The sequence below is a fragment of the Monomorium pharaonis genome, chromosome 4 (genome assembly GCF_013373865.1).
Source record: "Monomorium pharaonis isolate MP-MQ-018 chromosome 4, ASM1337386v2, whole genome shotgun sequence".
NCBI classification, from domain to species: Eukaryota; Metazoa; Arthropoda; class Insecta; order Hymenoptera; family Formicidae; genus Monomorium; species Monomorium pharaonis.
Genome location: NC_050470.1, coordinates 17,045,704 through 17,068,846, shown reverse-complemented (window position 1 = coordinate 17,068,846; position 23,143 = coordinate 17,045,704). Strand labels below are relative to the sequence as shown.

At 43.6% G+C, this 23,143-nt stretch overlaps 2 protein-coding genes across 2 annotated transcripts; one reads left to right on the top strand and one right to left on the bottom strand.

Annotated features, from left to right (window-relative positions):
- Nucleotides 1-1,237: 1,237 nt before the first annotated feature.
- LOC118645359 lies at nucleotides 1,238-2,494 on the bottom strand. Its single transcript, XM_036286234.1, has 2 exons — nucleotides 1,778-2,494; nucleotides 1,238-1,618 (listed from the first exon to the last, which is right to left on the bottom strand). The coding sequence occupies exons 1-2, from the start codon at nucleotides 2,492-2,494 to the stop codon at nucleotides 1,238-1,240; spliced, it is 1,098 nt and encodes a 365-aa protein (XP_036142127.1).
- An 18,434-nt stretch (nucleotides 2,495-20,928) lies between these two features.
- LOC105828177 (protein ALP1-like) lies at nucleotides 20,929-21,664 on the top strand. Its single transcript, XM_012666398.3, has 2 exons — nucleotides 20,929-21,047; nucleotides 21,253-21,664. Exons 1-2 carry the CDS (start codon nucleotides 20,929-20,931, stop codon nucleotides 21,662-21,664), a joined length of 531 nt encoding a protein of 176 aa, XP_012521852.3.
- Nucleotides 21,665-23,143: the final 1,479 nt, after the last annotated feature.

The window sequence follows — 23,143 nt, the reverse complement described above, 5'->3', positions numbered from 1 at the left end:
TCCATATAAAAATTGTGTTCAATTACTTGACTAACTAGTGGATTCGTCTGTCGACAATCTTCGGCAATTTGCTTCAAGCATCGGGTAGCCAGATATGGTGCGGCCGCCATACCATACGTTACAGTATTCAATTGGAAGGTTCTTACTTCTTCCCCTTCATTTTCCCGCCAGAGTATTTGCTGAAACCGTCGCTAGTCTGGGGCTCTGTCTGAATCTTAATAGATGGTAGAACAGCTCATCCTGGATGATAGGTCCAACATACTACACATCGTTGATACTTAGCCCAGTGGAAGTCTTACATGATCCGTCAAACACTACATGAATCTTGGTAGTAGTACTGCCCTTCTTTGTCACGGCGCGGCGTGATGTGGCAAGTAATATGCTGGCGGTAAGTTGTCCTGATCCGGTGGAATCTCCGACATCTGACCCAAATCTCGGTATTCTCTCATGAAATTGATATATTGATCCCTTAAGTATTGAGTGCCGACCTTCTTCATTTCTGGTAGTCGTCTCCTTGAAATGTGATTCACAAAATTGCTCTCTGGACAATCGTCTTTTGCGTAGAACACTACTCAAATTCCCAAAATTGGGCTACTTGTTCGGACAATAGTTGCATTGTGCTCAAGTGGCACACTCGCCTGATCCTGTGCTGCGGCAGAAATCGGCACCGCTAAGAGACCGACTAAAATCCATCCGAGTTTGGTTTTTTGTAATACTGACTGGGTGGCAGGTAACTTGATCTGGCCCACAAATAGCAAGTCCCAGAAAATTTCACCACCTATCAACAAGTTCACGCTGCCTGATTTATAAAAATCTGGATCCGCCATCATTATGTTTGCAGGAATGCGCAGCGCTGCGGCATCTATCATCATATTCGGCATATCTTCCGAAATTGTAGAGATCACCAGACACGTGATGGTGACCTTATAATCATTATGCTGCGAACCTATTTGCACTTGAGCCTTATGTTTAATACGCCGGTTCCATGCTTCCAATCCACCACAAACTGGAGTTAAAGAGATACCCAGCAGCTTACACAATCTTATTGTAAGCTGCTAAAGTGAGACTGAGAACAATTATCCAATAATCCTCTACAGTTCCGTGGTTGTCCCTTCGTATTTCAAATATTTACTCTCGCTGTACCAAGTACTACCTTGGGCTCCTGCTCCGCGGCCCTTACCATCATGGTGGTACTATTCGTTGCTATCTTAGACTCTTCCGTCGGAGTGACATCCGCTTAATGTTTCGGTTGATTATTCTGCTCGATATGAAGTAAGGTGTTGTGTTTTAAAGGGCACTTCTTGCATGGGCCCAGCGTACAGTCCACATTTCGATGCTTGCCTCTTAAAAAATTAAAACATAGTCGTTTTTGTTGCACCTTAAAAATCCTGTCTTTGACGGACAATTTTGCAAATTCCTCACAATTGTACAAGTAATGAGATGACCCACACATTGGGCAGCCGGGTATCTCAGCAGATACGTATGTTGCGCTTGCCGTCCCTCTGGTCTGCGATCCTAACTTACCACTTTTTGTTGTCGTGGAAGGTCTTGAGTTTGGTTTGCTAGTCGACCCTTGATCCATACTCTTCTCCAAGTATTTGCGCTGTTTTGTGAGAAACTGTCATAATTCGCAAGGTGGGTTTTTGAGTTAAGCGTGTTTTTCCCACTCTCGCCTCGTATAAACATCTAATTTAGTAGACATTAAAAATATTATCAACGTGTCCGACTGATCGGTGGGCTCATCCAGTATTTTTAGTGATTGAAAATTATTTTGTACATCATCAATTAATTGCTGTAAAGCACTACTCGAGCCCTTACTCATGGGGGTTAATTCGAATAACGCCTTTACATGATTATCTATTAACACAGTAGTATCTTCAAAACGGTCCAACAATCTCTGCCATGCACTATCGTAGATAGCTTCTGAAACCCCTAATGATTCAATTGCGCGTCTTGCATCCTTTTGGAGAGCGGAATCTAAATCATAAAATTTGGTAATTTTGGGTATGTCATGAATCATGGACTTAAATGTGTCCCTAAATTTAACCCACTGATCATAGGATCCATCAAATTCTTTCAGTTTAATTATCGGCAACTTTGAACCCACCTTTATCCTCGCCTGACCATCATCCGTCATGGTTGCAGGCAGATATCGTTGGGCCGTTGTAATCGTTAACCGAGCCTCTTTCTGCGCACGCAATTTCTTTTCTTTATCCGCTTCTATAAACCTTCGCGCACGCGTGACTAATTCATAAAAGACATCTTCAAACCGCGCTCTCTCTAATTCCTGAATCGGAGCTTGGTCCGTACCTTCCGCAGCTTCCTCTATCTTTAATTGAATAAATCTATCGAACAACGCTTCTACTTTTTCTAATTTTACAGCTAAACCAATCTTATCTTCCCCGGGTGTCATTTGATCTAACGCAGTCTTAAACCGTGTTAACCTAGCCTTCATCTGGCCTCGCTCAAAGATATATTGCTTTAATTCAGTCATTTTGATACAATGCTGACACAAGATAGAAATGGATATGGATACTTCCCGCTAAGAAGTGTTGACTAGTCGTTGTCACAATGGTTGGTCTCGTCCTCGGATCCTTGTCAGCTCGTTAACCTAACCGTCGTCCTCTCGTTCTCGCTTGCAACGTCGCCTTCTCTCGCTCGCTCGTGCAATCGTCGCTCTCGCTCCCTCGCAGGATCGCCTCTCTTGCTCGCTCGTGCAGTCGCTGCTCTCGCTCCCTCGTGCAATCGCCGCTCTCGTTTCCTCGCAGGATCGCCTCCCTTGCTCGCTCGTGCAGTCGCCGCTTTCGCTCCCTCGCAGGATCGCCTCTCTCGCTCGCTTGTGCAGTCGCCGCTCTCGCTCCCTCGTGCAATCGCCGCTCTCGTTTCCTCGCAGGATCACCTCTCTCGCTCGCTCGTGCAGTCGCCGCTCTCGCTCGCTCGTGCAGTCGCCGCTCTCGCTCCCTCGCAGGATCGCCTCTCTCGCTCGCTCGTGCAGTCGCCGCTTTCGCTCCCTCGCAGGATCGCCTCTCTCGCTCGCTTGTGCAGTCGCCGCTCTCGCTCCCTCGTGCAATCGCCGCTCTCGTTTCCTCGCAGGATCACCTCTCTTGCTCGCTCGTGCAGTCGCCGCTCTCGCTCGCTCGTGCAGTCGCCGCTCTCGCTCCCTCGCAGGATCGCCTCTCTCGCTCGCTCGTGCAGTCGCCGCTTTCGCTCCCTCGCAGGATCGCCTCTCTCGCTCGCTTGTGCAGTCGCCGCTCTCGCTCCCTCGTGCAATCGCCGCTCTCGTTTCCTCGCAGGATCACCTCTCTCGCTCGCTCGTGCAGTCGCCGCTCTCGCTCCCTTGCAGGATCGCCTCTCTCGCTCGCTCGTGCAGTCGCCGCTCTCGCTCCCTCGTGCAATCGCCGCTCTCGCTTCCTCGCAGGATCGCCTCTCTCGAAACTTCGATCACGCCGTGGACTTCGTATATTTGTCCTGATTGTACGCCTTGACTCGTCCAAACTATTCCGTTTTTTTTTTCTGCACTGATCCGCCCGTGCTCTCCGATTATTAGTCCCTTGGATTGTGTACTATCGTTCGCTGAATTTCGAGAACTACCTGGCTCACGCATGTGGCGCGTGGCTTGCGTCTATACCTCTCGATTACTTGCAATGTCACGTATCCGGCTCGAAGAACCAAAATGTTATGTGCTAAATACTGAGAAAAGGTCCATGAATGAATATTCGCACTTGAATTAATGTAACTACCGTAATCTTTACTTCACAGATAATATACAGAGAATGGATACACGGAGTCTTAACACGGCCATCTTTTTTTCCTACTAACTCTCCTACCGGTCCTACCGATTCCGCGCGATTTTTGCACGCCGACTATGCTCTCTCTTGGCATATAAAAATACTCTGTTATCCTAAATATCGATAATCTCTAACCGAGCGAAACTATAAATCTCGACAGTCACCTCTCCGTACCGAGGCATGTCTACAATCTATACCTTATCGTCTACTTTCAAGTCGCAAAGCTTCCTAGCACGGTGTCGTTTATTATACATTTGCTCTTGCTTTTTGTGGCGGTCACGCCACTCTAGCAGCGCGCCTGAGCTAATGCGCTCACGGCGTACACCGGTGCGTCGACCGACGCACGCTCACCGCCCACGCCGCGAGTCGCCAGCGGAGCAGTGCGCGGCGCAGCCGATAGAGCGGCCGCGGCACTCCGTAGTAAGGTGCAGCAGCCCGGCTATATAAAGACCACCCGCAGCGCTGAAATTTAATCTAATCTTAGATTCGCAGAGAGGATATTTTCTAAAGATATTCTCTGTACGCTCTCTTTTGTATAGTGACGGGCCTCCCTCTCGGAGTGTGCTCGTCCGAGATAACCTTGGGCCTCCTTCGTGGAGTGTGCTCACCCGGGCCTCCTTCGTGGAGTGTGCTGCTGTCAGGGCCTCCTTCGTGGAGTGTGCTCTTGTCGGGGCCTCCTTCGGGGAGTGTGCTCTCCCCAGGGCCTCCTTCTAGGAGTGAGCTCAACGGCAGCATCCTGCCGCGAAGACGGAAGAGCAACCGGCCGGCCCGGCCGGAGGAACGACCAGCATTCCGGATCCAGGACGTGAGGACATCGAGACTCGACCCGGGGGAAACAAAGTTGCACTGGAGGCTAATTCCCTGGGACCTTCCACCGATTCAGCGAACCAGCCGGACTCCACGTTATCTACAGCACGCAACCTGGACGCAGACTACACCGACCCGACCAAAGGTCGACGCTAGCGTTCAAGCTAAGGTCTCTGGTGGTTCCGACGACTCCTGGCCTAGCACCCCTTCAGGAAAGCCCAGGACTCCACGGGCTCCTAAGAAGCAGACGCCGAGCCTTAGCGCTAGGGTCCCGCTGAAGCCACAGGACCTCTACGCAGAATTCGTCGCTTCAATCAACGAGGGACAACCGTCCTTATAAGGACGCAAGATAAACCGCCCTTTTCAGGGCGACCAAAAGCTCCACGCGGTGGAACATCTCGAGTGGGGAGTAAAGTACACTCAATACCGAACTTACCCACACTTTTCTTTTCTCTGGTTCTCTTTACTTGCTACTTCTTTATGATTCGCGAAAGTATGTAAATCCCTCATACATTTCGGCAAACGAGACCGTATTCTCCTCGAAAACAACATTTCCGATGGGGAAAAACCGTTCTCAAGCGGCGTTGTCCGATACGCGAGCAATCCTACATTGATATCTTCGCATTTTTTTATAATGCGCTTCGCTATCTTCACCGCGGCTTCAGCAGCGCCATTGCTCTGCGAAAACTTTGGCGACGTGCGCAAAATCGAACTCTTCGGCAAACCGCCTGAAACCGGATGAGAACTGCGTACTGCAATCACTTCGCACGATTTCGGAGATCTAGCAAATACCGCTTTACAATGTTCTATGATTTCTTTTTCCGTCATGAATTTTAACAGACAAATTTCAAAATATCTTGAATAGTAATCTACTATTACTAACAAGGGAACGGACAGAACTGTCCCTCACCGATTTTAATGAGCTTCGGATATGTTATAGAACATAAGAAAATATTAGACCCATATTTTTTTTAATCTGCGTATCTCGACATTTAGGGGTTGAAACCACCCCTCGAAAATAACGCATTTTTTCGTTTTTTGCGAATATCTTTGAAAATATAAGGTTTATGAAAAAATGTTCTATACGAAAGTTTTATGGCATTTTATACTCTTTACAACAGTATATTTATATTTTTTAAAAATGTCAAATTTTTTAATTTAACCCACCCCCCATCCCTTTTTTTCAACATTTTAAAAATTTTGTAAGGACAAAAATTAAAGAGCATTAAAAGCCGAATCCACCCATATATAATAACATATGGGTTCCATCATTCTCAATTATTAGCAAAACGAGATAGTAATCTCGCGCTATAGGTGCTGCGCTAGAAGTAGTGTCGCGTTATTTCTTTAGTCGCGTCACACTCAATAACTGCCTCTTCTGCGTATATTTTTATATTAAAACATAAAAATGGATTAATCTTAATTATATAATACGCAACGTATTACACGATATAAAGCATAAATGCATATATATAACAAAAGTAGCATATATATACGTATGTGCCTACGTACATTTTCATTGTTACAAATGCGAATATAAATTAATATGAAGCAAAATATTTTTTAACATTTAAAACTGCAAATACAATATAACAAAATATATAATATCAAGAGAAAAATATAAAACATAAACTGCAATAACTATTTGCATAATTATATTATTTACACTATATGCACGTAGCACGCTCTGAGAATAAAGATAATGTAAGTATATAAGTATATAATTTAATTTAATTTGAAGTTTGAAAATACATTTATACGGATGTATATATACATTTTGCATACGACACGGACAAATAACTTTAATATCAGTGTTGATAGAGGGACCGGTTGTTTTCGCGCAAGCACATCACGTGAGGCTTCAATAAAATATCTATTAGTAATAGGAAGGAGATCTTTGATCGTACATCTTGCACACGACGTATAAATATAGTAACAGTGATAGACGGATCGGTTGTTCTCGCGCAGGCGAGAGGCTTCAATAAAGTATCTATTAGTAATAGGAAGGAGATGATGCTTTATTGAAGCCTCACGCCTGCGCGAGAACAACCGATCCGTCTATCACTGTTACTATATTTATACGTTGTCGTGTGCAAGATGTACGATCAAAGATCTCCTTCCTATTACTAATGGATATTTTTTTGAAGCCTCACGTGATGCACTTGCGCGAAAACAACCGGTCCCTCTATCAACACTGATATTAAAGTTATTTGTCCGTGTCGTATTCCCTGGCCTGTGTCTCCGCTTTGCGCGCGATTGTGATGGCTTTTTCTAGGATCAGGTCAGCCGTAAGTTGCATACGCTCCGACGTACGGGCATCGCGTATTTCGATAACGATTCTGTCGCGTAGCAAATCCTATTTCAATGTCCCGTATTCACACGACTCCGCTAGTATGTGCAACGCCGTAATGAACGAATCTACACTCTCGTTTGGCTGTTGCGTTCTCGAATTGAATTTGAATCTCTCGAAGATTGTATTCTTCTTCTGTGAAAAATACGTGCTGAATGTTTTTTTTACCGTTTCCAGAGTTGTTTGTGCGCTAGCCTCTGGCAAGACTTGTTTCAATATTTCTTCCGCCTTTTCGCCCATTGTATAACATAACAGATCCACTTTCTCCTTCTCGGGTTTGCGTGAGAAACCCGTTACTAGTATGTATCTTTCGAACCTTTTGAGCCACGTGGGCCATGCTTCTGGCTTGCTGAAGTCGAATTCGCTCTGGGGATGGACGCTCGGAAGTGCACTCGAAGCAGTTTCGGTCATTTTCGTTCCTGACTCGGATAACCAGTGCTAGAATATTTTTCTAACACTAGAGCCCGTATTTGCCCGGCACCACGGAGAGAATCTATGACGTATGATTCTCTGTACCGTTCGCGAGGAGCTCGTAGCGCACACGCGTGGTACTTATTTTTACTATTTCGCGTTCACCGCTGCCATCATGTTGTGTTATCGTGAAAAAGAGGCGTAAATGATAATGCGTTATTAGGAATACATCGGAAGAGTCGTGAGAACACGTGCTGCTCGGCCGGGACTTCTTTCTCGAGTGCCGAATCTTCCCGGCCGGGTTAACTGCTATGCCTCAGCGCTACATGTCCTTAACACGTGATTAACGTGTGTCCCATAGAACGTGCTCACACAACATATCTAAAGCTCATTAAAATCAGTGAGGGACAGTTTTGTCCGTTCCCTTGTCAGTGTATATCTGTTTGATCAATTTGTGTGATTTCCATGTTCACCACCCTCCCGCATTTCTTTCTTGCGACGCTCAGCGCTGGGCGGTTCCGGTGTCATATGTTCTGTGCGTGATCAGCTCAAGTGAGTAGTCACGCGCCGACAGTATGAAAATGGCATGTATCCCGAAAGCGAGAGGCTAGAAGGAGCAACTGCAGCCAGTACGGTCCCTCTGGTATGGGGGAGTTGTGACGTTGCAGTTTCGCTGCGGCGTCACAAGGTCTCTCCGCCGTTACAAGGCCCGAGCTCGCGCTAGCAAGAACGACCGGGTGGTGCGGGGAGCATATCGCGATCCTCGGCGGGTCACATTAGCGGTATTATTTGCGATTTCTAATTATATTTGTTTTTGTATTTTATGTATCGGGCGCCTCACTCATCGGGAGCACCGAGGAATATCACGTAGGAAGTCAGCCTTGGCGTGGCAGAGGAAAGTTTAGGACAGGGCCGAGGTACGAGGATAGTACCGCGGGGACTGGAGGCCCCGGCGAAGGCAGCGGAAAAAGCGGCACGACGAAAAGCTCGACGAGGCGTCACAGCGGAAGAGCCGACAAGACCAGCAGCAATGGAGGACTCTTCAGTTATAACCAGCCTCCCGTATCAGCCCCGGAGAAACTAAACTAATCGGAAGGCCATCTACCAAGAATCAAGGGCCCCGCGATCGAAGGACACCTCGCGAAATTGGGTCGCGTATGTCGTTGAGAGCGAGCTGTCGCGAAGCGCGTAACGCGTACCCCTTATTGGGTGATGTCACGCACAACCAAGTAGTGCATCCCCTGCGTGGAGAACACATCGACTTGTGATCGAGCACCTCGCGTCTCGATTGCGCGCTTCCGCACTAGCCGTTTTATTTGACGTTTCAGCGACCCGGCCGTCCTCGGGGATTTTGTCGTGGCGAGGAAAGGACGAACGTTTGAGCAAACGTGCTGAGCAAAGATTTTGGCCAGTACGGTGGAACGAGAAAGCCGGTGAGGTTGCCCGAGTAAATTGACGAAAAACTGTAAAGCCAGTCGCGAGTTGGCGGATTGCGCTAACGTTCTGGGATCGAGCTCTTTAGTGTAGTACAGTACACAAGGACGTACTAATTAGTGTTAGAACGAGCGATCGACTCCCATGCGCAATGGGCCGCCAAGAACTCGTGGAAGCTAAGATTCTCGTATCGTAGAGTTGCGTGCGTGAAACACGCTCGCCAAGGATCGTGGTCCCCGGTAGTAGCGAGAAGAGCATCTGTTCGTGGGAGAAGGCCGGTAGCACAGCCGCCATACCGTTGTACGCACGAAGTGCGTGCTCACCGAATCGTGTTGCATGCGTCGAGTGTTCGCGCCGCGGTTTGTAGAATCATGCATGAGACTCCGGCTCTTCCAATATCTTCGCGTTATTGCGAGTTCTGTCAATACCATTTCGTCCGTGTCGCGTCAGATTCTTAGTGTTACTTCTGCGTAGCGATGTTGCCGTCGTGTCTCGTTCTAGCGTGAATTGCAATCTCGCGTCTTATCTTTCCCTTAGTTTACGTTTTCGTCTAGCTTGCTGTTTCCTTCGCGCCTTCTTCTATTGTATCGAATTTCGTTCACACTTTCTAGTTAATTCTGTTACTTTCGCGTAATTTTCTGGTTTCAAGTATTTGAGTTATACTCTGATCTTAAGCATTTTTCGTTACTTTCTCTCGCGCCAAACAGAGAACGTTCGTTATATTTGTGATTGGTAAAATCCGAGATATTAATTCTTGTTTTCGTGTGATATTGACTTAGAGAATTGTTGCTTGTTTTCACGGATGTGAATACAGTAAATGACCTTGGTAAACGCGAGTAACATATGGCGCGGAACGCTGTATTAGTCGATGCTTTGTAAACGACGACAGCATCTTGCAGAAAGGAAAGTCGTGTTTATTGTGTTTTCATGCTTTTGATGTTGAGATTATTTACGTTTCGTGTCAGCGATCGAAGAGAATATCAATCGCATGAGTGAGCCCGCACTTAATAGTAAGTGGGTCTTTACGTTAGAGAGAGAGCAATTGCGTGCCGAGTTAAGGGGGCAAAATTTGTCCACGGATGGACCATATTCGGTGCTCGCTCTTTGTTGGCTGCGTCGCGTGAGAGAGTGACACGCGCCCATGAAACGTGACGGATACCCGGGAGGCGCCACGATGACGGAACCAGGAAATCTCGGTCTGTCGGGAGGCCGTCCGCCCGGATAGCTCGTTTGAAATGACGAGACGCGGGGGCCCTAGAGATTCGGGGAGCGCTCGCCAAGCGAGGGGCGTCGCGCGTCACAAAATTCCGATAGCGGGTCCGCGTCCGCCGCGTATAATATAATGCGCAAGTGGAATTTAAAACTCTCGGGCGCGCAGAGGGAGGACACGAAGACATTTCTCTTCCATATCGAGGAGGGACGCGAAATTATTCCCGCCAAGGATGAAGATATTTTGAGATGCTTACTGTTTTTCTTGATCGGCATAGCCTTGCATGGGTTTTGCGCTAAGAGATCACGATTTACAGGATGGGCCGATTTCAAGGCCGCGTGGCGTGCGCGATTCGGAGACCCCCGATTTCTAGTTCGCCCTGCGCGATGAAATCATGGAGGACGCAAGGGGAACACGAGTCGATGGGAGACTACCTCACGTGTATGAATTTTCTGTTCGGTCGCTTGTCACCGCCATAGAGTGAGATAGAAAAGGTTAGCTACGCGCATCGGCTTATGTTACCGCGCTTGCAGACCATGGTGCCTCGGCACATCGTGCACGATTTAGACACGTTGGAAATTCTCGCGTCAAGGGCAGAGAGTTGTTGTCGCGCCGTGCAAAGCTATCAAGCCCCGCTACTACCAGAAAGCTCCTTGTTCTCGGACTTAGCATATTGCCCGCCGAAAAATGCGGGGCGACCAAGGATGAACGATTCGGTCGTCGCATTAGCAGTTGGAGAAACAAAAGATTCGAAGGGGACCGCGAAGGGAAAGAAGTCGAAGGCTCGCGCGCAGGGCTCCGCTGTGGCAGAAGACATTGCCGAGGGGGAACGACGCGACTCTACCACAACCCGCTCCCGCTATTTCATTAATCTGGGGTGGTCGTAATTTCGCGTACAGTGTTTTTAGTGGGAGGGAGACGGCGCGGCGTCTCTTCGATTTTTGCTTAGATTCCGGTTTGAGCCGGACTTTCGCGAATACGGAGACGATCGACTTAATACGCGGCGCGGGATATCTCTTCCAGTCCGCGAGAAGAAGTAGAGTGACCACCGCGACCAATCAAACGACGCGCGTGAAGGGGAAGGTCAAAATTCCGATTACGATACGAAAAAGAGCGTTACCCTTGGACGTGTATGCGTTACCTACATTAGCGTTGCCTTGAATCCTGGGAATGGATTTTTTATCGACGTTTGGTATTATAATAAATTTTACGCAGAATATTAGAGGTTTCGCGAACGATTTGGAGCGGAGTTACTCGTTTGAGAAGATCGCGACTAAATCATTAATTAGTGGCCTCACGATCGAGGAGGTAGAGACCACTTTTAACACGACCGAGGCTGACGTGCCGCATGGGAAGAGCCGAACGAATCCGAATCCCTGACGGTCGTAATATATGGCGGGAAAGCGAGAAGCCCAGTGCGAGAAACGGCGCCACACTTCCCGTACCGGAGAGCGCGGGAGACACCGCGAGTATTCTCGGAGGGGAGGGGGCTTTTTTTATTTTTATTTTTTTTATTAAAAATTAAAATTTAAAACTAAAAAATTTTAAAATATTTGTGGCGACACAAAACCATTAATCGCCACACCAAGCGCCTAACAGACGCGCAACCCGGGCGATACTGTAAGAAAAAGCTAGCGCTTAACAGCCGCGCAACCCGGCGGACACTGTAAGAAAAGACGAGCGCCTAGCAACCGCGCAGCCCGGCGAACACTGTAAGAATTATAACAGTAAGGAAAGAGAAGTGCGCGCGGACGCCACCAGAGGCCATCTTATCTCAGGAGTAAGATGACGACTCCCAGGCATTATAAGGAGCGCGAGAAGACGGACGAGTCACTCTTTGCGTTACTCGCCACGAGTCTGCTTTTTGTTACAAAGACCATATCTGTCTCTCGTATAACAGTACGACGCACAGTGGTCCAAACGAACAATATACTGTTCAAAATAGGTTACAGGTCGTATTTTTTAACCGATTTGCATGATCCTTGGACAGAAATACTCGGAAATAAATTCTAAAGAAAACTGTAAGAGCCGATTTTTTAATTTCTTTGTTTATGCAAAAATATTTAAATAAATAAAGTGATAAATTAACATTTTTCAACTCAATTATTCTTTATCTGGCTACAAACGAGATTTTGTGTTTTGTATTTGGTTTGTGTGTGTGCGTGTGTGTGTGTGTGTGTGTGCGCGCGCGCGCGTGCGCGCGTGCGTGCGTGCGTGCGTGCGTGCGTGCGTGCGTGCGTGCGTGCGTTCGCGCGAAGCATCCTCTGCACCACGTGGTTTGCGACTTTCCACGTTAAACAAAAAAATTGATTAATATTAACGTGGGCAATATTGACGCGTGGCCAATAATGACGTAGCCAATAATGACGCGTGGCCAATATTAACATTGCCATTATTGACATGGGCAATTTTGACGTAGCCAATATTGACGCGTGGCCAATATTGACGTGAACAATATTAACGTGACCATTCCACCTCGTGATCAATCGGGATCGTGGCCAATATTGACGTGTTCAATATTTACGTGACCAATATTGATGTGGCCAATCGGGACCGTGGCCAATTTTGACCTGGGCAAACGGGGCGCTCCCACTGAATGCGGCAGCGTCAAACGCAGCCATAAATTCGATACGGGGAACGGCGCAACAAGGACAGTAGTACCAATACAACGCAAGAGGACAACAATATAATAACACAGCTATAACAAAAAGAATGGTTACAACAAATACAGATATAAAATCACAACTTGTTATTGTTGCAGAAAAAAGAATCATCTCGTGCGCCATTGTTTTTATTGATTCCAAACATGCACCTCATTTAAACGGAAGTGCCATTTAGCGGGAGTATGCAGAATGAAAAAGCTGATAACGTATACAAGCGGATGTAGTAGAACCCAGGCTGACGAAGGACGAGTCATCGAAGAAAGAGGAATCAGACGATTTCTTCAACATAGAGGAGGAAGACAACTACGGCGGCTCAGCAGTCAGGAATATAGAAATTATAAATAGAAATATTACAACCAAACCAATGTATTTAACAGTATTAATTAATGGTATCAAGGTTAACACGGAGGTAGATACAAGAACATATGCGACAGTCATGTCAAAAAAATTAAAGATGAATTACTTCCGTATTTAAAAATCAAGCCAATGTACAGTCCCCTGAAAACATATGGAAAGGTACCTTTGGAGCACGAAGATATTTTGACAAATTTAAAAGTTCGATTAAGCAACCAAGAAGCAGTATTAAAAATGGTAATAATAAGACGTCATGGTTCAACCCTAATTGACAGGCAATGGCTAAAAGCATTCGGCTTATGGCCGTTACCCTTAAGTTGCGTGAAACAAACAGTGAGAATAAAGGTTGTAATAAAATCGAGTTAGCAAGCGTTATAAAGGAATTTTCAAATAAATTTCCTAAGCTTTTTGCGGACGGAGTAGGATTGTACAATAAGAGTACCTTTAAATTAATTTTAAAATGAAACTCAAAGCCGCGAGCTTTCAAGGCTAAACATTTGCCGTTTGCACTGACAGAAAGAGTAGAGAAAGAGCTAAATCGATTAAAATCATTAGGACATTTAGTAAAGGTTGATGTAAGCGACTAAGCGACACCCACCGTACCAGTGATCAAAGTGGATTGTACAGTAAGGATATGCGAAAACTTTAAATTAACGCTAAATCGATGCTTAGTAGTGAACTGACATCCCCTGCCCTTAATCGACGAAATTTTCTTAGCATTGAGAAATGGCGATAAGTTCTCACAGATTGATTTGCAACACGCGTATATGCAAATATCCGTCGATAAAGAGGATCAACAATATTTAACTATAACTACGCATAAAGAATTATACAGATACACTAAACTGACTAAAGGTATAGCTTCGGGACCGGGCGATTTCCAAAGAAAAAATGAGGAATGCCTTGTAGGCATCCAAGGCGCGATGCCGTACCTAGATATATTGTACCGGCGCGAACGACAAAGAACATCTACAAGTCCTGTACACGGTATATAAGCGTCTAGAGGACTACGGATTGAAAGTAAATATAGCGAAGTGCGATTTTTTCAAAGATCGGTTAGAAATATTAAGATTCGTGATCGATAAAAATGGGTTACACAAGTCAGAAGCAAAAATAAAAGCTATGATGCATGCGCCCACATCGAAAGATAAAAAACAGTTAGAATCATTTATAGGATTAATCACATATTATGCTAGATTTCTATCAAATAGGGCCGAAAAACTGAAACCGTTGTACGAATGCGTACAACGAGACAATTTTACATAATCACCAGAATGTACGAACGTGTTTGAATGAGTAAAAAGAGAATTAACATCATCTTGAGTGATCCTAGCACACTACGATCCGAGGACAGAAATTGTATTAGCATGCAATGCGTCCGCATATGGACTGTCAACAATACTATCACATCGGTATTCAGATAAAAGCAAGAGACCGATAACTTATGCGCCAAAATTATGTCAAATACGGAGTTAAACAAGGCAATAATCAATAAGGAGGCCAGTGCAATCGTTTTCGGATTCACGAGATTTTACAATTATATTTACAGCAAACAAACAACATTGCAGCCCGATCATAAACCTTTAATTCACATTTTTGGCTCCAGGCAAGAGATTTCCCTGACAATTGCGAGCCGGTTGCAACGTTGGGCATATTTATTATCCAAATTAACATCGAATACGTTAAATTCAAACAAAACGGAAATTGCGAAACGCACTGTCCAGGCTACCGATCAATGACGCGACACCAATTTTTGACAACAAATTTACTGCTATTAATTATATCGATGAGTCATTAAAGATATTAAGTGCGAGCAAGTTGGCGAAAGAGACGAAACAGAATAAAGAGCTGAGTAACGCGACATGTAGCCAGCAGTAAGCGGATTAAGCGCATATGAAAAAATATTTCACGCAAAGCGGGACAAATTAACGATAGAAAAAGAATGTCTATTATAGGGATACAGGGCGGTGATACCAAAAAAATTGAGAAGAAGCATACTACGAGAATTACATGCATCACATTTAGGAGTGGTGAAAATGAAAATGATCGCAAGGTCGCACGTGTGATGGACAAACATTAATAGGGAAATAAAGGAAGTAGCAGCGGTGTGTACGGTATGTGTGCGAGAAAGAAAGAAACCTCCGAATGTTCTCCTGACCCATTAGCCATAAATGTTGGAGCCGGATTCATGCCGATTTCCTGGGCCCCTTCATAATCAAATGTTTATGTTAATAATAGATGCCCATTCAAAATAACTCAGTTATGGTAGATAACTTCGGCACGCGCAATGACAACCGTATAAATGGAAAAATAATACAGAAACTATCATCAATATTCAAAGTCGAAATTGCACATGGAAAAATCTGGAAGCGACATATTGATCAGATCATAAGATTTTCGAATCCTGACAACAACGTAGCCGGCGATGCAAACCAATGTAACAAAAAACCGACCACAATACTGCGACGTTCAGAACGGGCAAAAGGTGCAGCTAAGAGTTAAACGGGAGGAAGTTGTGATGTATTCACAGAGATATATTATACATATACTAAAGCAACACATGCGGGATTTGGGGGAAAATCCCCCACCTCTAACCAGAGATAACGCTCAGAGCGAGCCGTAGGCAGGACGACAGTCTCTCGACACCCCGCAAGTAAGAAACACGTGTCTCATGTATTGGCATATTTCATTAAGTAAATACAAATATACATATTATATTACGCTAGTCGTATAAAGTGAATTGTAAGATTGAAACAAATGTTACCAATCGAAGTCATACAGATTCAATAATATTGTTATAAATGTGGTTTAAATCTTCAGTGTCTTTCTGAAAGTTAATGATGTTGATATACTTTTTGATAAAAAATATTTCTGCCAACTCTCTTTTCTTTCTATGTTTTTCACTATGTAAAACAAGAGGTCTAGACCAATTGAAATTATGATTTCCTTTAACTCTGTGTGCGCTGACGACAGATTAGTAGCATTTAAGTTTTTTTATATTATGTTTTTTAATGCGTGTCGCAAGATAGTTTGTTCAATGTATACTGAGGGCAATCTTTACATTTAAGGCAATATGCTATATTAGTCATGTGACGATGCACCCTGAAATACATCGTCCTTCGGCGTGAGAGCCGCCGATCGTCCTAAATCCGGAGGCAAAAAAGCGCGAAGCGCCAGCTCTCACCTAAACTCTTCGCAACAGCCGCGACCGAAGGCCGAACGAACGGCCGCGTCAACGACATTTCCCCGCGCACGCGTCTATCTCCTCCACAGGAATAGGGAAAGCGGAGGACGGGAACGACTGAGAGCGCGACGACCGTACCCGAATACGCGCCTCCATGGGTATAAAAACCGAGGGAAATCACGACAAGTGTCACATTCTGTCATCCGTCACGATACCGTCCATACCTGGCATCCGACAGAGTACCTCTTCGGCGAGAAACCGATTCCACGGGGTGAAGCGTCTTCGCCTCGACCAAGCTTTCTTGGTCATCACCATTTCAAACCTTACCGCTATCCGATCATTCGAGCCATCATACCAAACAGAAGTGGTAACTACGGCAACCGAACGATCGGGGCACCTCCTACCACCAGGTCTACCGCATGGATAAAGCACGTGGGGTAAAGTGTCTTTGCCCCCGCCAAGAGTACTTGGCAGCTTGAAAATCTTACGGATGCCTACTTCCCCCCTTCGACCGGCCGTCACGGGGACGAGAGTCTCGCCCCCGATCGAGCGTACTCGATCGGTCATTCCGATATTCCCGAAAAGAACCGAACCGCCAAGGCAGACCCACAGCCCGACTCGCGTATACCCCCACCGGCCTAGCTCCCGCACTCCGCCCCAGGACCCGCGTCCACATTTACGAAGCCGCGCCCGTTTGGAAAGACACATAAAAGATTCACCCAACAGCTAGCGCCGCGAACCGCTTTAAGACTCACCATCGCGACACCGATTCGCAACACAAGCCTATACGCTTACACAGGCTCCGCGCCTCATTATTACACTTGTACATAACACATTATATCCCAATTATAATTATCGTTTTTATAATATTGTACGCGTCCTATCTACATGTAATCGTTGTTCCGTTCGTCTCAGTTACAATAAAGGCTTGCTACGTCAAATATCTACGAAACACGTAAGACTAATTTATTCCTTTTTCCCCCTCGCTCGAACCGCTCGTGAGCTACTCCGCAGCCACAAGCAGGTAGTTACAGTCATTTTTTCCAGTTTTATTCCTTTCCTCTAACAATAGGTTTGTTCGCGTTGCTTGCACTTTTTACACTTCAATTCTAGTGAGTTCTCTAGTAATTTAATAAATGTCTAGATTTATTTAGTGATTTTTACACAAAACAGCTCGAAAGCCAAAGTGCATAATTAGTTAATAAAATCGCACATAAAATCATTAATGAAGTATTAAATAATATTGGAGATTTAGTAAATACGTCTGACGACTCTGACGATGATGAATTACTACCTCCAGTTCCAGTATATCCAGACGCTTTATACTAGTATGTAAGTTTATGCTAGTATGTAAAGGTTATGATTATATTTTATGTAATAAAATATAATGTGTATTAGTACTAATACTAATAATATTAATACTAATTTACTAATATTACTAATATTATTAATTATTTAATATTTTTTTTTATTTTAGATAACGATGGAATGTTATATTTATTACAACTAGAATTTATATAAATAAGAGGTATACAGCGTATCCATCACATTAAAATTAATAATTACATAGAAAACGTTGTTCAAAATTATATTAATAAAGATTTTATAATGCATTTTCGTTTGTCATGCCCAGTTGCATATAATTTAATTGAACGTTTTACAAGATCTGAAATTTTTACATCTTTGCAAGATATTACATATTATTTATTATACATTATGTTTTTATTTATTGTATATTTATTACTTATTTTAAAAGTATACATACGTAATAGAAATTAGTTGTATATTTATTAGTTGTATATTTAACAGATTGTAATTTATAACACTTGTATTTTAATTGTTAAATATAGCTCTTTAACTTATTTAATATTGCAGAACACGCAGGATATGTGCCAATTTCAACAGAAAAACATATTTTGACATATTTGTGGTTTCTTGGTCATGAGAGTGCAGGATATCGCGACGTCGCCGATCGGTTTGGAATTACAATTAGTACATTATATGTAATTTTAACAAGAGTAACAAAACTTTGTAATGCTGCTTGCTCCACATATTATAAGATTTCCTACAGTACAGGAAAAAGAAAAAATAAAGAGATATTTTTTCGAAAATAAACAGTTTCCTGGAATCATTGGTATGTATAATTATGTGTATAAATGTATTTGTTTATAAATAATTTGTTTATAAATATAAAATTAAAAATTTATTTGTAGGTGCTGTGGATGGCACTCACATCCGGATTGATAAACCATCACAAGATCACGACTCTTATATTAATACCCACATAGAAATAAAACCTCCAGTAGACGTCTAATGGACGTCTGCCATGGAAGTTTAAACTTCCAGTGGACGTCCATTAGACCTCCATAAGAGGTCGTCAAAGAGGTCTATTAGACGTTGTGTGGATCATTAATAGAGGTTTCACGGAGCCTCGATGGATGACTGACGGATGTTTCGTGGATCATTAATAGAGGCTTCATAGAGCCTCGATAGATGATTGACAAAAGAAAAATTTAAAATAAAAATTTTATTTCTTTTAAATTATTTGTATCAACAGTACATACTAAATTTAGGACAAATTTTTATTAATTAATTAAATTTAAATTATATTTGAACGCGATAGCGCCGTGATATGAGAATGTCGGCGCGAAGGCCGGAACCGCTCAGCGCTGAGCGCGGAGTGCGTGTCGTGTGACTTCGGAAATTCACTAGAGGATGAGATTAGATGAGGTGGATCTGAAAAGACGCACTTACATGTCAAAACTTTACAGAACTTTATTGTATGTTTCACTTCTCACTTTGACAAATACAAAGAGTGCTCGCGCGCGCGGAACTGAGAGTGAGATCCGGACATACGCGAAGACGACGAGATGTGAGCGATCGGAAATCTTCCTTGCACGATGATAGGCTGTCGAAGAGAAAGGCGCGTCGGAAATCTTGTTTAGCGTGGAGATGCACGCTTTCGCGACGGAAATCTTGAGATCGCGATCGACGGATATCTTGTCGCGCGGCAGCTGTGCAATCACGAACGCGATGTCGTCAGCCGGTTAATGGGATGGTCGTACTGGCGATATCTCGGCTTGATCTCTCAGCCCGCGATTAAGCGCAAAATATAACAACATATGAGTGATTAATCGAAAAAGCGAACTTCGATGTATTTCGACGCACAGCAAATAGTCACTCGCAATCCCGATATAAAGAGAAACAGCGCGGGATCGATCGTAAATGCTTGGAACTTGAACGAATTGCGCGAAGCGCGAAGAATGATCTTGGCGGGCGGTAGCAGGCGCAAGACTGGCTGCGGAGAATTGCTCCGGGAAGTCGGGCGCCTCCACACCATCCGATCAAAACGCTTACAGTGCGTGGCGATCACTCACCACGTAGCTGATCTGCGGAGGACCACGCAATCCTCCATCGAGAGGATCACGCGGTCCTCCACCGAGGAGCATAAAGCTCAGAAACTGCGGTTCGAGACGGCCGGCGTGATATTATTGTGTCCCCGCTCGTCCGCTGCTAAATCTTATTGATATGCTATGATCATGCCATCGGCAAGCGCGACGAATTCAAGGGACGGTAAATTTGAAAGGGAAAATCAAATCCCGAACAATATTATTTTATTTTATTCTTACTTGCCTCTGGTAGGTTTTGAACCCGGGACCTTAGGATTACAAACTTTGTACTCTATCTGCTATGCCAATTTGACTCATCGATATGAGTACTTGTTATTGTCTACATATACTTATATGTTATAAACTGACGCCATTATATTATTTTTTATAAAAGCAATTAAATTTTGCAAAACATATTAAAAATAAATAGCTTTATTTTATTTACTTATTAATTTTATTGTTAAATTTATCTTTTTCCATAACCTTAATAATTTGATGGAAATTGCGATCTATTTAGCATTAATACTTTGAAGCGTTTAAATGGTTAATTAGATGGTTTTAACTATATAGATCAATTCTAAGAAAAATTGAATAATACATTTATTATTCTATTTTTGTTCAGTACATGATAGACGCAGTAATTGTAGACAAACCGTTATTTTTGGATCAAACATTATCTTTATGATAATTTTTTTAAATATCAAATGGATCTCTCATTCAGGATGTTATAGTGTTGTCTGATTTCTGAGTCAACTACAACGCGCATGGACGGCTCAAAAATCGGACAGCATTGTGATATCTTTTATAAGACATTAAGCTGATATCATTTAGCTGTGATATCATAAAGATAACATTTTCAAGAAACTTAAATAAAACTCTTCCATGAGATATCTCAAAGACCTTTCTTAGTAGACATCTCTGACAAATGTTAACATTTGGACATTATTTCCACGATATCTAAATGTTTTCTTAAAGAAGTTCTCTTAAAGTTTTCATTCTGACAAGCGTGTTGTCTGGGTAACTTCTACCATGAAAATAAATGTTCCATAGAGTTGTGGAAGTTCAATGGATCCTTAATGGACGTCTATCTAACTTCCACCATGGAGGTAAACCTCCAATGGAGCCATGGACGTTTACTGGATCTTTAATGGACGTTTATCTAACTTCCGCCATGGAGGTAAACCTTCAATGGAGCCATGGAAGTTTACTGGATCCCTAATGGACGTCTATCTAACTTCCGCCATGGAGGTAAACCTCCAATGGAGCTAAGGAAGTTTACTAGATCTCTAATGGACGTCCATCTGACTTCCACCATGGACATAGACGTCCCATGGATCTATGGAGGTTGAATGGACGTCCATTCTAGATGTGTTTGTTGGATATCCCGGATCAGTGCATGATGCAAGGGTGTTGCGGGAATCTCGTTTGTATGAATGTCTTCAGAAAATATGTCCAAGTTAGTGATTGTTTTATATATATATACATATTGGGAGCTTTCCAGCAAGAGACACAAATTGACACAGCAGTAATTTTGTCCTTGTCTCTCACTAAATATCAAACAAAGACAGAAATATTGCTGTGTCAATTTGTGTTACTTGCTGGAAAACTCCTTTTAATTTATTTTATATTACAATTAATAAAACAAATTATTTTTTAGATGGTTCGATCTTATATACTTGGAGATAGTGCATATCCTTGTTTAGAATGCCTAATTGTTCCATATAGAGATAACGGACATCTGACACGAGTTCAGAGGCATTTTAATAGTAAATTAAGTTCGTGTCGTGTAGTGATTGAAAACGCATTTGGTTGCTTAAAACAAAGATTCAGACAATTATATCACTTCAAACTTCGAAATATTGTACGTATGGTACAAATAATACATGCTTGTTGCGTTTTACACAATTTGATAAGCATTAACGATTTAGAATTGTTGGAACCTCCACGTGACGATGAATATCCCGATTCAGAAGCAAATATGAGAAATATAAATAATGATGAAATTATTCCTGGAAATGAACGTGGCCGCATTTTGCAAGATGTGTCGCCAGTTAATTGCACAATAACTGTTTAATCAATAAAATAACATATTACTTAATATATAAGATAAATACATATGTAAATTTTTGTAATAGATAAAATAAGATTTTTATAATAAACGCATTTCTATTTTTTTGTAAGTATATTTTGTTGAATATTACATAAAAGTTATTTTTTTTATTTTGATAACAAAAGTGTTGAAAAGCTTAACATACTTTATTATTGATTAAATTTAACAAATATCTTTTTATTATATAAATTTTTTCTCAGAAAAAATGTTACATGTAAAGTTTTAATTATATTAATTTATAAGTATTGCATCTTGTGTTTGTTGTCACTAAAACTTACATAAATGTTTACTTAGAAACTATAACAACTATCATAGATTTTGACATTTTTTAAACTTGTTACGTCCTGGGGGAGGCAGGAAGTACCGGGGCCGAGCGTAACCCGTAGTTCCCCAGGAGCGTAACTGTTTTATTGTTCTCCTGCTTGTTTTGCTCTTTTGAGAGGTGGTGCTCCTTCGAAGGGCTTGAGAAGCCTTCTATAAGTTTCTACGGACCGAGGGGTCGCTTTGCCGGATAAGGCGAGTTTGGGGAGCGACCCGACGAAGGCCTCGTCGCTAGTGACGCGGGGGCCTTGTCGCTGGGGTGGACGGGCCTGACGGTCCACTCTAGCGGGACGCGTGGGGGCGCGTATAGGGGCTATGTCGGTCCCTGGGGGTAACCGGGGCGGCGGGCGCCTAAAGGGAGCGAAGTTTGGTGCGCTATGGCAGGGTGGTGCCGGGGGAACTGGGCGGGTGCAGGGGGTAGGCTGTGGAGGCGGCAGCCCAAACGGGCCCGGTGATCCGTGGCGTCTCGGGGAGGTGTCGGGGGGCGGAGGTTGATCGAAGACGGTCGGGTCGAACGTTCCAGCCTCGATAAGACGCCATTTTAATCGTTTGATTTGCCGCTTCCGTCCTCCTCGGCGAGACCGTGGCATGATGTCGCACTGTTTGGTAGTGAACCAAATTTATTAAACGAACCCATGATTATATAGAAAAGACACGTGTCAGGCAGGTAAATTTGGATAAGCGAGTGTTGCGAGAGTTGTGTAATTTGTGTAATGTTCTTCTCTTTCTCTCTGTTAATATTTATTTTCCTTTCTTTTAATTTTTATAGAAATGTTTAATCGGTGTAATTTTGCTGGGTTAGATGAGAAATCGAGTCAATCTATTAAGTTTGTGATTGTATAAGTCCGTGGGGGTAAAGCGCCCAAATAGGCGAGCCCATTGCCTTACGGAATAAGGAGGGGAGTGCAGGGGATAAGCGCCCTAGCGGGCAGCCCGTACCATCCCACGGAAGGTATGTGAGAGATTGACTCGGGTTCTGTTCTTACCCGTCTTGTTCCGTTCCACACGGACGCGGACCGAGAGTACGTCAACACAGAGAGAGAGAGAAAGAGAGAGAGATCAATGATAGTTATTCTTATTATTATTCGCGTTGTTACTGCCTGTCACGTGAATGACGCGGTT